Here is a 17,426-nt window from a genome sequence, read left to right on the forward strand (position 1 = left end):
CCCTGGACTGTGTGCTGCCCTAGAGCCTGTCAGCTTCCTCCACTCACACTGCAAGAAGTGAGCTCAGAGGTGACACTCCCACATGCGCTCGCACAAGCAGCTGCCAGAGAGGAGCACTGAAAGACGACGCGTTTACAAACGCATACGAGCTTTTACAAAGCTTTACTGGAAGTTAGCCCCGCTTTGCCGCTTTTTCAATCTCGCACATTCATCTCCGCACCTGAATCTGGTTCATCCTCTTGTCACTGAACAGACAAAAGCAGAGGGTTATTTTAGTTGGAGCTTATTAAAGCGTGGGGATGGTGTATTTGTTTGCCGTGTCTATTGCTCCTGAATGAGTTGCTGTTTGGTGGAGCTGGTGGGAGGGCAGAGAGAGAGAGAGAGAGAGAGAGTGGAGCTCCTGGAAAGAAAGAATGAAAGTGATAGAGGGTGGGGAGCAACATGATGGCGGTGGAGGGGAGAGGGGCCTATGCAGCCATCTGCCTTCGTGCCAACAGTTGGTTTCTGTGGCAACCAGTAAAAAGTCATTATCTTTAATTGACACTGTGGCAGGTTCAGGTGTTTTCAATTGTATCATTAGCTTTCTCTCTCTCTGTCTCTGTCTCTCTCTCTGCAGTGACTCACCCGTCTTTGGCAGTGGTTCCTCCACTTCACTCTGGGGCTCTTCAATTTTTTTTTATTTTTTTCTCCCGCTCTGTCATCCTTTCATTTAGCGCGCTTTGTACCTGTCTTTTAGCTTCCCTCGCCGGGTGATTTAGGGTGTTGCGCTTCCATCTCAAGCATTTGTCTTCTCTCCTCTGTAGAGGTTCTTCCCTGGCTGCTCCTATAGGACACGCAGCAGGCAGCACGATGCCGCCGCGCATTCAGACCGCGAGGAAGGAGCGTGGACGGATGACACGGGGGCGACAGATTGTGCAAAAAAAAAAAAAAAAAGTGACGGGGGGGAACAATTTAAAGGGGGAAAATGACAGGGACATAGAAAAGGAATGGCAGCAGCAGGGGACGGCTGTGGTTGGAAGATGGAGGAGCAGAGAAAGTGGTTGTCTGTGCTTTTTAACAGGGGCTTTTTTCCCCCTCTCTCTCGTGTTGAGGCTTGTCACGGTGGCAGAAAGAAGTGCAGATGAGCGATCGTAAAGTAGCCCTGTCTGTGTACCATTAGCCAACCGCAAGTGCTAAGCACTTACCAGAAGCTGCTTGTGTTAACCTCCTCCTCTCCACCCCCCAACGCTAACCCTCTCTCTCTCTCTCTCTCTCTGTGTCTCCTCCTGTCTTACCTCTCTCTCTCTGCCTCATTTATGATTTCACACACGCACTAACCAACAAACTTTTCCTTCTTTTGTTTAGTTCTTTTTTTTCATCCCTTCTCTTATAGCACGGAACACCCAAGGTTTTGAAAGTTCACCTCTCACCCAGTGATGGAAAAATAATTTCTTTCTCTTTGAGCCCCTCAAAATGAAAACAAAACAACACAGTTTTGCTCCGGTGTCGACAAACAATGCCAGTCTTCAAAAACCATTTGCAGTTCTCAAATCCATTTTATAATAACAAGGTGTTTTTTTTTCCACCACCGTCGCTCGATGGGTCGATGGGTTTGTGGGTGCAAAAAGTGTCCAATTCAATGAGAAAATAATTACACAGCATCGGGATGCTCTGTCTGGAGCTATTGTTTGAATCTGGGTTGTGCCTTTGTAACTATCCGGAGAGCCTGTCAAAAGCAGTCGGCGCTGCAGAGTCCAGGCGTACCTTTTATTACTGCTGGTTGCTTTATTAGCCTTTCACAGAGCAGGGACGGATCGAGGGGGGATTGACTGGAGATGCGAGTGGAAGTGGCACCTATTGACTAGTTTGTCTTCTCGTGCCACTGGCAGGGTGCGATGATGCTATTAAGGACGGGACAGCCCATTAGCACGTAGGTTTCACACATGAGAACATGACAGGAGCGGACCACGACGTACACAGCCTCGCAGCGACGCACCTTTTTAGCCGCCGGGACACGGCGTTCGTTCACACAGCCGGAGCTCGTTTGTTTGTGTGACTTTTCCAGTTATTCTGCGAAAACGGGTTCATATCATCCTCCATTTCCCTCCTCGGCCAATCCTTGTTCCTTCATTTCTGTCATTTTCAGATTTAATTGGTCTCAAGATTCAGCAGTGCGTGAACACTTCTCTTGGCAGAGAAGATAAAAAAAAGAAGAAAAACAGCTTTAAAAACACAATTTATTCAAACCTCTCCTATTTTTTGCAGGGAGCAAGTTTGAGGGCACGTGTATGTGTGAAACGCTGAACGTGCTGCATCCACATCGGAGCATATGGCGGAGATGTTAGGTGGCTGTTTTTTTGTGTGTGTCTGTGTTCTGTGTGTGAAGACCATCTGTCACCTAGTAACAGTTTGGGTGATCTCTGGTTGATGTAAGATTTCCCTGTAGGGATCATAGCACATGATTATATACAAAGCCCGCAGGTTACACGTCCAGATGGGAAGAGTTTAGCTGCATTATCCTCATAGTCGTAGAGTGCTGATCAAAAAGGAAAAAACGAGCGCGTCGCTTTGAATTCTTGAGTGAGAAATATTCAAATGCGAACGTCTTGGCAGCTGCATATTTCTGAATCGTGCGCGCGATGACGAGTTTGAGGCGGCGCCGCAGTTTATTAATGGTCCTCTAGTTGATATATAGCAACACACATCAATTACTTTGGGTGTGAAGTGAGGCCAAATAGATTTTTCCAGCTAGTCAATGAAAAATTGCTTTTTTGAAATCAAATCTCCCAGCGGCATCCCCCCCTATCCTTCCACTCCCCCCACCCACCCACCCATTCTAAAGCAGGAAGCAGGGGACGCAAAAGACACAGGTGAATGGAGCCCATATGCTGCCAGATGGAAACTTTGTCATAGTAAAGGGCGAAACAATGGAAGCTGTGTGGCTGCAATCAAGTAATTGTTGCAATCAAGCCTCCGCCGTGAGTTTAGTCTGGCTGTCACAATCTTTGCAGTAGTAGATAAAGTGATAAAAATTAAACTCCTGTGGCAGCAGCAGCAGCAGCAGCGGCGGCGGCGTCGCTCGGCGAAGTGTGTGCACAGATTTTCCCGTCTCGTTCGCCATCTGGAAAACACACCCAGCCACATCTATTATAGGAAGACACTCCAGCTAAGGATGTGCGCTCCACTGAAAATGGATTAATAATGACAATTACATTCAAGGTAATGTCTGCAGTTGATCTGTCGCTCACGAATCGCTGGGTTTTTATGTGAACACTCTCTCTCCGCCTCGGAGGGAGAATGGTGATTTGAAATAAGCGTGGGTCACTGAGTTGAGTTATTGGAAATCTAAGAAGCGAAGAACTGTAGATGTTCTCCTCCTCAGAGGTCAGAGTGCACGCTTGTCTCCGGTAGTTGTTCAGGAAATAAAGAGGACAAAGTTCTGCAGTTGTGCTGCACCTCCCAACAGCTACTCCTTCGGTTTATTGGGCTCCTTTTTATTGCGGAAATCCATAATGCACAGTCTGATTTTATTTGTAAATGGTGTTTGGATGTTGCTGGAAGCAATTTTCAGTTTACACTAATGCACCAAGGCATGAACGTAGACAACACAGACAAATGTAGGATCTTTACTTTGCTTAATAAATACAAAGGCATGGAAAAAAAGTTCCTCCAGTGACATCCAGCCCTTCAGTATTGCAGCGTGTTACCATGTCTGAAATGAGACACACATACAAACACTACACAGATACACACACACGCAGGCACACAATTTGTCGAACCAGTTATGCTAGCAGTTGGAATTGGAGGCTTATTCAGGTGGAAGATTAGCAGCTGGGTTTGAAGAGCCTCCCCCTTAAAAAGAGAGCAAAATGCTGTCATGTTTAACTATGTACTCTGTGTGTGTGTGTGTGTGTGTGTGTGTGTGGGTGCCTTTTAAAAACCCTCCCCTATTGATTGTATTGCACATATTTGCGTACGGCCCGTATCTGCCCTGCGTCGTGTAGCTGTTTGTTTGTGCTGTTGCATCAAGTTTGGCCGACGAGGACAGGAACAACCGTATTGGATGTCTGAATGTGTGTATACACTTGTGCTGATGCTGACAAGCCTTCTGGCAGGGGAGCAGGGATCAGATGCATGCTAATATCACCAGCAGACAGTCTGCTAGTCTGACAGAGGGGGGGGGGGGGGGGGGGGGGTGCGAGGTTATAGCCGCTGCCGCACGAGGAGACAGCCGAGGGTGAGAACAGGACCGGGTGAGAGACAGGGAAATATTGGGAGAATTAGACAACGGCCAGGGGCATTGAAAGAAATGAGGAGTAAGTCGGTTCATGCCTGGCGAAGGGAATTAAGGAGGGAGGGGGGGAGAGGAGAAGCCCACAGATGAGCCTTTGTGCCAAAGAAAAACACTGGCTTGTCTGTCTGTCTGCCCTTGCATGTAAAAGCAACTGTTGTTGTTGTTGTTGATCATGTTGTGTCGCCTGATGAACAGGGAATTTGGGGAGCAAATGTTCCGGTGTACCACAGCCTGTCCTTCAGGAGCAAAGATGTTTTTTTTTTGTTTTTTTTAAATCCCTGTCAGAGCTGCTAGAAAAGAGTTGGTAATCACCTCAAAAAAAGAAAAGAAAAAGAAATACAGATGATACCCATCGTTAGTTCCAAAAGCCTAAAGTGAAGTTTGTGTCTTGCCATCAGATGGATGGAAATTACAAAAACATAATATGAAGAAAAGCAGGGCGTCCTTGCATTGAGAAACAGAAATCCTGTATTTTCTCCATAAATAAATGGGAAGTGAGTGAAATGACAGAAAACTTAATGTGTGAAGGTCACAAAGAGAAACAGTGTATAGCCTCCACTCAGCGCAAGTACGTGCACACACGTGGGAGTGTATTGAGGTGGTAGTAGTTCAACTTTCTAGCTGTCATTGTCCACGTTTCCAGCACATTATATTTAGCCGTGCTATCAGTGAGGCCTTCTGGCGCAGTTGAAGAGGTTAAACCATAGTTACACACTCCTTCTCTGCCCTCCCCGCTCTCTCCTTCCACTCTCTAAATAGACCCTCCATTCTTTGGAGATCCTCTCTCTATCTGACTTAAACCTTGCTCTTTCCTCTGTCTTGGCTCCTCCAGCCTGTTCTACTTCTACTCTTGAATTTCAAATGGCGCTGCCGTTACGATACGGCCCTCTGTGCCCCTTCTCTGCCTTCGTCGTACACCGATGTCTTTCATTCTCAATTGTTGAATGTTTTGTTTATGGTCTTTGTCTCTCTTGGGGCTTTTTTTTTCCTTCTCTGCTCTTATCCTGCATCCTTCCTCCCTCTGTCCGTTTGCCTCTCTCCTCGGAGGGGGGTCGATCAGTAGCCAGCTCTGTATCTCCGCAGTGCCAGGCGAAGGAGAGGAAGTGGAAGTCAACTTATAGCCGAGAGCCTATAGTGTGTGACGTTAACATGGCAGTATAGCTGACAAAAGGCCGTAATACTCTGCACACCTGGAGCCATAGGGAAAATGAATGTGGACTAAGTGAAATGTGAAATTATTAGAAGTTATGGGAATCACTGATCGGTGACCTCATCATACCCAGACCGTATGTGTGTTTATGTGTCAGTGTGACAGAGGCGGCCATAGGGGGATTTGTTATCTGCGTCTCGGGTCTTTTTTTCATATCAGATCATGCTAATGCACAGGCAGCCGCCTGCTTGTGATCTTGCAACTGGAAACATGCAAATAACCGCAGCTAATCCACAGAGTGTCCATAATCCCCGTCACAACTGACCAGCTCTGCCGGATCAGGATGTGGATGTGATGGATGTTTGGTTGCTGCGTTCATATTGAGGACAGATGTGAGTTTTGTGTGTGTTATATTTTTAACATTGTTTTTAAGGGAGATGTGGATTGATTCGGACTGTGCTGTGCTTTTGTGGTTATTCTATGTGTTTTTTTAAAATTTCCTGTAGGAATAATTTATGACTGTTGGATTGGCCGGTGTGGTTTGGTGGTGTATTTTGTGTGCCTCGCCACATGTGAAATTCATTAGCGACGGTGTGATTGCAGTGTTTATGTTTTCTGTTGGTGTGTGAACACAAAGGCAATGGATGGAAACAGCAAGGACATTTATATTTCCTGTTTGGTGAGTGATAGATAGATGTGCCGCTTTTATGAAAGAGACAGATGACTTCTGTTTTGGGGGGAATGCGTTCAGTACAGTGAGCCACACGGAGCACAGCGTGTAAAGTGTGTTAAATGTGGCGGATGCTGGCGTTTATGAAGATGCATTTATTTGAGGAATCTGTTTACACATCATACGTTTGCATCATGTTGTTTTGGAGCTGTGTTCACCAGCACCCCCTTTTTTATTTAGGTATATACATCCCATACCCCAGTGTCCAGTGAGAGAGCTTGACAGGAAGTGGTATCAGTGCAGGGGCCGCCTCCACCCGCCCACAGCTCAGTCCTCTGCCCACAACCCCAGTGTCTTACTAATGGACAACAAGTCTCCAGAGAGGGTGAGAAGATGGGAGGAAAGAGGAGTGTGGGAGAGACTGATGGAGACAGCGTTGAAATTGGAAAAAAAAACTTGACAGATGGGAATGGGAAATCTGTATGATGACGATTATGTTGTGGGTGAGAGGGAGGGAGAGGGGGGGGGGGGGGAGCTGGGGGTGTAAGAGAGCGGAAGTATACAACTGGCTGCAGTCTTGCATCTGGCAGAGGGAGTGAAAACGAGAGGGAAAACCATTTATTTTTCTGTACCGAAGCGAAGGGAGGGCCAGCCAATCTTGTATCTCGGAGAATAAGGGAGAGAAAGAGTTTTTTTCCCCCGCTGCCCTTCTGTCATCATCATCACCATTACGCCGCTTCATGACTATTTCATGACCTTTGTTTCTGTCAACTCCCAACCTTCCTGAGCGTATAATACTGTACATTCTAAGTCCTTGCTGAAGAACCGTGCTCGCGGGCTTCCTTGTTTTGTTGTTTTTCAACGTGAGACGTGTGGCGGTCGGTAAGAAATATGTGATGTTTTTGGCACTGTAAAAGGAAAGCTATAAAGAACATCTCCCAAATACCCACTTCTATATTCAATCCTTTAATTTGTATTATATTAGAAAAACTCTTTAATTATCGGTGCATGTTGTTCTGAGATCTGCGGGGCAGAGACGTGAGCTGCTCAGCGAACACAATAGAGGTGAATGGTACAGGCCTCCTGTCCCTCATCAAACTCATCAAATACACAATCAAACAACTCCAAAACGCTCTCGTGGACAAGTTGTGACCTGCACATTCACCACACTAATCACGTATAATTATTACGACACATGAAGCAAATACATGCAAATGCTATACACTTTATTGATTCTTTTAATGACCACACAGCCAGGCTGGTTGGATTTGCTCCCAGTACAGCTCATTGGTACAGGTTCCAAATACATACAAACATATTTCATCATGCATAGTAATAGGGCTGTGCTTATTCCTCAGCGTTCAGAGACTCTGTCACATAATGTTACATTATTATTTCATAGCGTGGTGAATGTGCAGGTTACAACATGTCCACGAGAGCATTTTGGAGTTGTTGGATTGTTTAAAACGGCTTGCACCGGTAATTAAATGCAATGACCCTACCTACCCCTATGACTATAGGGATTATGGCAATAGGTGAATTTGCCAAAATGTTGAACTATCCCTTTAACTTTTACACTGTGTAGCATTTATTAACATCTACATTTGTAGACCTGGATCTTCCATACTTTTCAGATCCTTCTTACATCTGTAGTTAGGCTAATTAAAGCAGCCATGATTTGTATTAAAACAGGCCTGACTGACAATTGGGCAACGCTCTCTCGCTAACTCTTCTCAACATCGCAATGAAAGGAATGCAGCCACCCCGTGAAAGCTACGTGGTCTCTGTTCATGGGCAGTGAGCACAGCCTCTTCCCCCCGCTGCCCTCTGTAGCACGTGTTATGATGAACTTCACGCCCCGCAGCCCCAGCGTCAGCTTGGGCCTGCACTCCAGCGCCCCACAGATGCATCCTATCTTCCCATCAGGCCGGCTCATCCAGGCCTCGCCACGCCCTGCCCTTCTTTGCCTGAGGGGATTCCAATGCGCGGCTCACATGACCCAGGCCACTGACCTCTTCTCCCCTTCCCCTCGTACCCATTCTTCTTCTATATACCCCCATCCTCTCCAGTGCGGACCGGCTTCCCACCCCCCCCCCACCCCGTCTCCTCCCTCAATGCCTTCCACTCCTTCCTGCATCTCGCCCACCTCCTCCTACTCTCTCAGTCCCTCTTCTTTTCTGCTTATCCTCATGTTTCAGGGTCAGAGGCAGATGCAGATGCAACACAGGCCCTAACCTATCACTGCCTCGGCCCCGGGCCTCGAGACAATGGTATGTGGCTGGACATGCGCACCAGACACCAGGCCTCGGGGTGAACTGGGAGACTGGCTGCCTGACTAGCTGCTGTTGCTGTTGCTGCTGCTGCTGCTGCTGCTGCACCGAGGCTCGCCAAAGCACGGGCAGCGGCGTCTTTATAGGTCTGCGGAAAGAGGAAGTGTATTCCCTAAATGACTAGATCTATTGTGTATGAAACGCTGCACTTAGACTGCCAGTAGACGGGCTGTTGCAACAAGCTGAATCGTGCGCTTGTATATTCTATGTTTCTGTCAGTTTGGCCCAGGCCGCAGCAGCAGCAGCCGGTCTCATGAGGCGCTTTATTTCCATCCGCTGCTGGATTCTAACCCACTGCATCCTCATATCACTAAAGACTGAATTCTGAGCTGTTTGTTTTCCTCTCCCTCTGACATGTCACTCGGACAGACCAGGAAAAGAAAACACAGAAAGCCGCAATATAGCCTATATCTTTTTGTTTGCCTTTTGCTTTGAGGTTATTGGACAGGTGCCCACAGCTCTTTGTCACATACTCACACACATCTAACCTGTACAAAATGTGTATGAACTTGTGTGTAGATTCACACACACACACACAGCGCACACATAGGTGGGGTCATTGAAGCAGATGTTAGCAATGCATCTGCGAGCGCTGCTGAGCCTGGCTCGCCTCCAGCTCCATAGGGACTTTCGGTTGGTGCTTAACTTTATTTAATCCAGACACTCTCACAACTGGTCACAAATGACCTATTTCACACATCTCACACAGTGATCACCAGGATGTTGCAGAGGATAAAACCCTAGTGTGTATATATATTTTTTTTTATATGTACGCTCATATAGGTCAGATGCACTAATGTGGGTCTACACCACGACTTTTATCCTTATCTGTTAATGTAACACCCTCTGTCAGCTCGGTAGGCAGCTACTTCAAGCATGTCACAACAGTTCAGCAGGCGCAGAGATACCGTTCACGGCAACCTTTTCAAGAGCAAGAGTTCACCAACCCACCTGATATCTATTTAGGGGGAAAATGTATAGTATTTCCATAAGGAAAAGGGAATGTATACAGCTCCGATACAGTAAATGACATCATCTGGCACACATAGTTGTAAAATGGCATAAGATTAAAATAGACGACATGTATTTACAGTCATCATCAGTGGAGTTCATATTTTATGTGATTAACAGAAGCATTTTTATGTCGGCGCAGCTGGTCACTTGGTAGCACAGGAGGGGATTATGTAGGTACAGTATTTTAAAAAAAGGAAAAAGTTGATTAGCAGGCTGGATGCATGTTCTGTTTAGCCAGTGGACCGTATCCAGGGGCAGCAGGTCATGTTTTTTTATGGCTGATTGTAGCGGAGGCCGTCTGCTCTGTAATGTGAACATGACTAGGTCAGGTGCGCTTTTAACCTGCTGACTCCAGCTCTATAGATTCCACACCTGCACTTCTTCTCATCCGGTCAAGGCTGCACACACACACATACACACACACTGCCCTTCTGAAAGTATTTACAGACAGGCCAATGCACATGTATGCAGGGAAGAAAATAACCTACAAGAGAGCCCACAAAGAGAATGGACATGAATTAACCGTAGGGTCATGCGCCAGTTTGAATGTATCGACCACAAACTCTAAGGCTTGGCAAAAACACACAGCGCACACCTTGTTATTTATTGCAGGGGCTGGGGTCTGTGTCTGTGTGCCTCTACACCTTGATTCATTTTTCATGCATGTTTCCTCTACAAATATCAAAACACGAGACATTCTTTTTGATATTGATTCCTTTCTCTCCTGGCAGTTGGTTTTTACACCTAGCGAAACGCTGGGGAGGTCTTGTCCCTGTAGTGGCAATTCAAAGCCTGATTTGACTTTGCTTTAGAGCAGTCAAAGCGTTGCTACGACTGTCAGCTTTGAACTTCGATTAGTTGCACGAGGCTTTTTCAAATAATAACTCGCATACACAATACGCGGGGCGGCTGATACACGGTAGTTTGCGGGGTTGATTTTTATCTACAGCGTGTTCCAGCGTAGTGAGCTCCTCTCTCCTCCTCCTGCTTCCTTTTTCATTGTCTAGCCCTCTGGTGTAGCTGTGTTCGACTTTGAAGTTCATCTCTGCGCATCCACAGTTCTCTGTTGTCTGACAAACTCAATTCAGCAGCAGCGAAGGGCTTTGTCTGCTTTTGTGCTCTCCGTCAAAAGAGCTATTCATGATTAATTGTGGTTTTAATGTCTGTTTGACTACATTAACGCCTCAGTTATGACATGGAGGGGGTGGTCTCGTACTGTACGGCTCTGTGCCGGTTGTCTCACATCATCGGAAGATTTTTGTTCTTTACAAATTGTGCTGTCAACGAGGGCCATTCCATAAAGAGCACCCCCCGAGCCTGTTGTCTTCTCTCTCGTTCATTTATTTTTAGGTCTGATCTGCTAATGGAATAAATTATATCGAGCCTCCATGTTTGCTCATACGTATGCATGCCATTTCTTGACATCAGCACCAAATTGTTGCATCTTACTGTAGGTAAATATGTTTTAGGCATCACTGATGGTACATCAGCCAACTCTGATCTGTTTGCAAAGTGCTATTGGGTGAGGAACATAGGAAAAACATGTTTTTGATGGAGACGAGTCAGCCAACAGGCAGTGCAGCCTTTTTAAATGCAGATGGCTTTCCCTAGTTGGCCAATTAGTAACTTTAGCTCTGGAACACTTATCTGCTTTCATCTTCTTGTGTGTCTGTGTGTGTGTGTCTTTCATTTGGGGTGCAGGGCGCTTGGTGTGCCTGTTTTTCAGAAGTATGTGGTGCGGCGTGTGCGCATGTGTTTGCAAACTCGTGCGTCTGTTTTCTGCGATAGTGAAAAACCCCACATAACTTTATTCTGCTGCTCCTGGCAGCGAGACGACCGACCGTGCTGTTAGATGTCAGATAATAAGCCCAAAACATATACCGAGTCTCGGAATAGCATGGGAATGAAATGTGGAAAGGACCAGTGTAAGCAGTGCAGTCCTGGAAGTGTAAAAATCAAATGAGTTAAATGGGGGAAAATTGCCTTTTACTCTGCTACAGCTGGGTTAAGTAATGCGCAGCATTCCAGCAGCTTTGCCTCTGACCTCAATCTTTTCAGGAAACATCCAGTGGAGAAATAGGATCACAGATTAAACATTATTAACAGCCCATAGGCACACAGTAGGAATTTAGATGAGAGACACAATAGCTCTCTAATAATAAAGCCTGTCATTGGAATGGAATGTTTTTTCTGTATTTCTCTAGATTAATTGTATCTTCTCTTTCTCTTCTTCTCTCCCTCTCTCTCTCTCTCCCTCTCTCTCTCTCTCTCTCTCTCTCTCTCTCTCTCTCTCTCTCTCTCTCTCTCTCTCTCTCTCTCTCTCTCTCTCTCTCTCTCTCTCTCTCTCTCTCTCTCTCTGTATCATGCAGGACCAGACCCCAGCCCAGTGAGCTCCCCTTGCATGGGAACCCTCCTTCCTTGGCAGCCTCCTCCTCTCCCTAGAGCTAGCGGCCAGCATGGCAGGATGAGCCTCTGCCAGCGATGATGATGGCCAAAAAGCAAGATGTCCGGGCACCCACCTACAACCTGGTCGTGGTCGGGCTGTCCGGCACGGAGAAGGAGAAAGGCCAGTGTGGCGTGGGCAAGTCCTGCCTGTGCAACCGCTTCGTCCGGCCCAGCGCGGACGACTTCTACCTAGACCACACCTCCGTTCTCAGCACCAGCGACTTCGGAGGCCGCGTGGTGAACAATGACCACTTCCTCTTCTGGGGAGAGGCCGGGCGGCCGATGGAGGAGGGCCCCGAATGCCGCATGAACGTGGTGGAGCAGACGGAGTTCATCGACGACCAGACGTTCCAGCCGCACCGCAGCACGGCGCTCCAGCCTTACATCAAAAGGGCGGCCTCCACCAAGCTGGCTTCGGCCGAGAAGCTGATGTACTTTTGCACGGACCAGCTGGGCCTTGAGCAGGACTTTGAGCAGAAGCAGATGCCCGAAGGCAAGCTCATGGTGGACGGCTTCTTGCTCTGCGTAGACGTGAGCAGGGGCATGAACCGTAGCTTCGAGGACCAGATGAAGTTCGTCACCAACCTGTACAACCAACTAGCCAAAACGAAGAAACCCGTGGTACTGGTTCTCACCAAATGTGATGAAGGAGTCGAGCGCTACATTAAGGACTCGCACACCTTCGCCCTCGCCAAGAAGAACCTACAGGTGGTAGAAACATCAGCACGCTCTAATGTCAATGTTGACCTAGCTTTTCTTACACTGGTTCAGCTAATAGACAAGAGTAGGGGAAAGCCCAAAATTATCCCTTACTTCGAGGCACTGAAACAGCAGAGTCAACAAATTGCCTCAGCCAAAGACCGCTACGAGTGGCTGGTCAACCGCATCGTGAAGAGCCACAATGAGACATGGCCCGCTGTCAGTCGCCGCATGCAGACTGCCCCCGAGTACAAGGACTATGTTTTCCTTGAGGGGACGGCTAAAGCCAAGAAGCTCTTCCAGCAGCATGTGCACAGACTTAAACAAGATCATATAGAGAGACGCAGGAAGGCCTATCTAACCACTCTGCCACAGGCCTTGTCTTCGCTGCTACCAGAGCTGGATGAGATAGACCACCTGAGCTGGTCTGGAGTTCAGAAAGTCCTTGAGACGAAGAGAGAATTCTCTCACTGGTTCATAGTGCTGGACGACACCCCTTGGGAGACCACGCCACACATCGATAATATGGAGGACGATCGAATCCCCCAGGACCTCCTGGAGACCCCCGCAGCTGAAACAATCTACGAGACCCACCTGGAGCAGCTAAGGAATGAGCGCAAACGGGCTGAGATGAGATGGGAGTTTAAGGAGAAGCTGAGTGTCTCTCCCTTCATCACGCCAGGGAAGCCCTGGGAGGAGGCGCGGAGTTTCATCATGAATGAAGACTTCTACCAGTGGCTGGATGAGGCCGAGTATCTGGACATCTACAACAAACACCAGAAGGAAATAATCGATAGAGCCAAAGAGGACTTTCAGGAACTGCTCCTTGAATACTCTGAGCTCTTTTATGAGCTGGAAGTGGATGCAAAGCCAAGTAAAGAGAAAATGGGAGCCATTCAGGAGGTGTTGGGGGAGGAGCAAAGGTTTAAAGCCCTGCAGAAGCTGCAGGCAGAAAGGGATGCTCTGGTATTGAAACATATCCACTTTGTCTACCACCCCACAAAGGACACTTGTCCCAACAGCCCCCATTGCGTGGACAGTAAGATAGAGCAGATACTGGCCTCCAGATTCCCCACTCGCTACCCGTCATCAGATTCGAGACTGGAGGGGGGCAGGGCCGAGCGGATAAACCTCGTCATCCTGGGGAAAGACGGGTTAGCCAGAGAGATGGCAAATGAGATCAGGGCTCTGTGCACCAGTGACGACCGGTACGTGCTAGACGGCAAGATGTACGAGTTAACCCTCCGTCCCATCGAGGGCAACGTACGTCTGCCAGTCAATTCCTTCCACACGCCGACCTTCACGCCCCACGGCTGCCTGTGTCTGTACAACTCAAAGGAATCCCTCTCGTACGTTGTCGAGAGTTTAGAGAAGCTTAGGGAGTCGACTATAAGCAGAAGGGAAAGGGAAAACAGCTTAGCCCAACTCCCACTGTCCCTCCTTCTGGTCACCAAGCGGGGGGTGGGCTCCATAGGAGATATTGGAGGGGAGACGGCTCAGACTCTGATCCAACAGGGGCAGCAGGTGGCTGGCAAGCTCCTGTGCGCATACCTAGACCCTGCCTCTCCAGGTATGGGCTACACTCGCAATGTCAGCGAGAAGCAGATCAACCAGATGCTGAAAGGACTCTTAGAATCACGGAGAGGCATAGGGAGCAGCTCCCCTCCCCTGCCCCCTCCGTCCTCGTCTTTCAGGGACTCCCAGTCCCAGCCAGCACTGGAGGCAGACCTGAGGATAGTCATGTGCCTGATGTGCGGGGACACCTACGACCTAGACCAGCTCCTTGCTCCCTTCGTGTTACCCCAGCACTGCCGCCCAGCCTCCACCCTGAGCAGCGGCACCTCCGTTCTGCTCGATCTCAGTATAGGAGGTCAGAGGCAGAACATCGAGCTGTCCATACTCTCTTTCCACTCCTCGTTCTCCCTCCGCAAGACCAAGCTGGTGCACGGCTACATCGCAGTTTACTCCGCTCGCCGCAAGGCCTCCATGGAGACGTTATGCGCTTTCCTGTGCGAGGTCCAGGACATCATCCCAGTCCAGTTGCTAGCAGTAGGGGAGAGCCAGATGGAGCTGTCGGACTCGGAGTCGGCTAAGGAGCAGGTCAGTCAGGGAGACGAACTGGCCCATGAAATAGAGGCCAGGTTTAACACAGTGATATGTGGACACGGGGGAGTAGTAGGGGGGCTTCATAAGATAGACCTTTTCCAACCCTTCCTCAAGGAGGTGGTCGAGAAGCGCACCATTGTCGAGGCCACTCACATGTATGATCACGTGGCCGAGGCGTGCACCAATGAGAGCATCAGCCCTCGCTGCGGCTCCCCAAGCCCAGTCAACATTCTCATGGACTCGGAGGACGATATCGACCCGTCACCCCCTTACCCCACCCTGAGGGAGGACGGAAGTCTGACTTCTCACCTTGGAAGCTTCAAGCTGCCAGACCTGGATTCCAGCGATACGTTTTCCGTCATTTCCGAGCTCAGCACCTTCGAGAGCAAGCTTAACAACAAGGTTCCCCCTCAAGTAAAGCCCAAGCCTGTCCGAAAAGTCAACCTCAGCCCCTACATGGACCAGCAAGGTGGCACCAACCGCCGCTCCTTGCACCAAGGTGTCACCTGGGCTCCGGGCAGCGACGGCGGCTACGACCCCTCAGACTACGCCGAGCCCATGGACGCCGTGAGCAAACCCCGACCCACGGAGGAGGAGAACATTTACTCGGTTCCTCACGACAGCACACAGGGAAAGATCATCACCATCCGCAACGCCAACAAGGGCCACTCCAACGGGAGCGCTGGGGGGAATGGGTCCGACAGCGAGGCCGACAGCAGCTCGCTGGAGCGCAGGAGGAAGTTGTCCGCCATCGGAGTAAAGCCCAAGCTTTATAGAGACAGATCCAAACGCCTCGGCAAGTTCAGCAGTTTCAGGACGAGCTTCTCTATAGGCAGCGATGACGAGATGGGCGGTCCACCCAAGGCCAGCCAGGATGAGGGAGGAGCCCAAAAGGACAACTCCATGGAAGAGAGTGAGGACCCCAAAAGGAGGAATATCCTCAAGAGCCTGCGCAGAAATCCGAAGGTAAGTGTGTCTGCATCTGTATCTTTCTATTAAATATGAATGATACATGGATTAAATATGCAAATGTGTCTCAACTAATTTCAAGTTGAGTAACTAAAAAATCATATCTTCAATGAAGAACATTTTTTATTAATTAAGTCTATTTAATTATTCCTGAACACAGCCGTTTACAAGTGTTACTCCAAATGTTGTGTATTTGTTTTGGAACACATCCGCTGCCCAAGAAGTGCATCACTGACAAATTTAAACATTTCATGTGTTTTCTTAACTAAAGCTTAAAATAACTTCCTAACTGGAAAGTACCATGGCCAAGTTATTTTGGCATTGAAAGTGTCACTAGTTTTTTAATAGCACGCACTTTGTGTAAGTTGTATGGCTAACTCAAATTGACAACTACTTTCCGTGACACAGGATGTTGCACCACTTTATCTGCAATGTGTGTTCACATGAATTTGTTTGTGGACAGAGTGTTCAAAAATCCCCTGTATAATTGGTCCTTGGCTGAGATTCAACACCTGTTTGCTTTGCTGGATAATTCTGTTTATCAGTAAGTTTGAGGAATACCTAATGAGTTCAGTGTAATCGCTCTACTTTCTGCAGCTTAGCCCAGTGAAAACATACTGTAGGGGTCCCTCTAAAAGCTTGTCTACCTTTTTTTTTTTCATTGACTGCTCTGTGGGAGCCTTTTAAACTAGCCAGATCATCAGAGCAAAAAGAGACAAATTCCAGTCACTAAACTTCTATACCAGAAGACAGAAAACTCCTAATGAATAGGGACAAAGCCACAGTATACGCTGTGCTAGTTTATCTGCTCATGCACATGTGTATGTCTGCTTGGTTGCATCAGGTTTCCCATTATAGGAGCGCTGACATAATACTGTTTGACATTTATTTCACTAAGATTTTGAAAGCATCAACATCCATCTTGCAATTCTTATTACAGCGGCACATGAAGAGAAATTAAACCTAATGTCACATCCTAGCACATAAACACCCCTGCTGTTCAGGAAACGATCGTAGTAAAACTGAGAGGCTCTCTGCACAGGAATCATGTGTCCAGAAATAAAAGCTTCACTCTGTATTTGTAATTTATAAACCCTGCTTGTGGAATGTGAAACCTTTTGCGTTCAGCCTCACTTGTACTACATTGTGTTGTCTGGGTGGCACACGCACTGTATCTTTTGACACCGTAGCTGCCAAAGGATGTGGTACACATGCCAGTAGTGATCTAATGATCCGCGTCCGGATCGCCTAGTGAAGGTGGGGCTGACAGTGGTGTTTACTGTTCACCGGTAGGGCCATTGCAGTGAAGTTATGTGCCTCCCGATTCTTCCATGTCAGCTTGGCTTTCTTTGCTTCCTTCCTTTAATTCTCTCATATCCACAGTGTTTGTCTTACCTTCTTGCTGATTCATACTTTCTGCTTCTCATATTCCTGTCACACACTCTCTCTCTCTTCCCATTATATTCTCCTCATATCTGTCTTTTCCCTCTCTACTTCTTCTGCTCGAGGCTTTTCTTTTTTCTTTTTTCTTTCCTTGCCTCTGCCTACCCCGTCCCCGCTCCTGTTCACTTCTGTGTGTGTGCGTCTCTCACATGTGCTGCGGTGATACTTTTGACCTTGCACTGTCGGGCTTATCAGCCTGGCATGCTGTTCATTCAAACACATGGCACAAGTGCCAGCTGAATAGAAGTTACAGCTGTGTATGCCGTGCTCGTGTGTCTGCGATAATTACCATGGCTGTCAGTAGGGTGGAACAGGAGTGGGATGATT

The 17,426-nt window shown here is 48.0% G+C and overlaps 1 protein-coding gene across 3 annotated transcripts in view; it reads left to right on the plus strand.

The window, feature by feature from the left end:
• Nucleotides 1–17,426, plus strand: part of arhgap35a (Rho GTPase activating protein 35a) — a 68,053-nt gene that overhangs the window by 29,809 nt on the left and 20,818 nt on the right. The window contains exons 2-3 of one of the 3 annotated variants that reach the window (XM_083985275.1): nucleotides 8,298–8,509; nucleotides 11,807–15,653. In XM_083985275.1, coding sequence (XP_083841401.1) covers nucleotides 11,919–15,653 — 3,735 coding nt within the window. In that variant the 5' untranslated portion in view covers nucleotides 8,298–8,509; nucleotides 11,807–11,918. Of the gene's footprint in view, nucleotides 1–6,349; nucleotides 6,479–8,297; nucleotides 8,510–11,806; nucleotides 15,654–17,426 lie in introns of those variants that run through there. The other 2 variants (XM_083985276.1, XM_083985274.1) reach the window with 2 other exon arrangements.

This window comes from Trachurus trachurus (genome assembly GCF_905171665.1).
Source record: "Trachurus trachurus genome assembly, chromosome: 13".
NCBI lineage: Eukaryota > Metazoa > Chordata > Actinopteri > Carangiformes > Carangidae > Trachurus > Trachurus trachurus.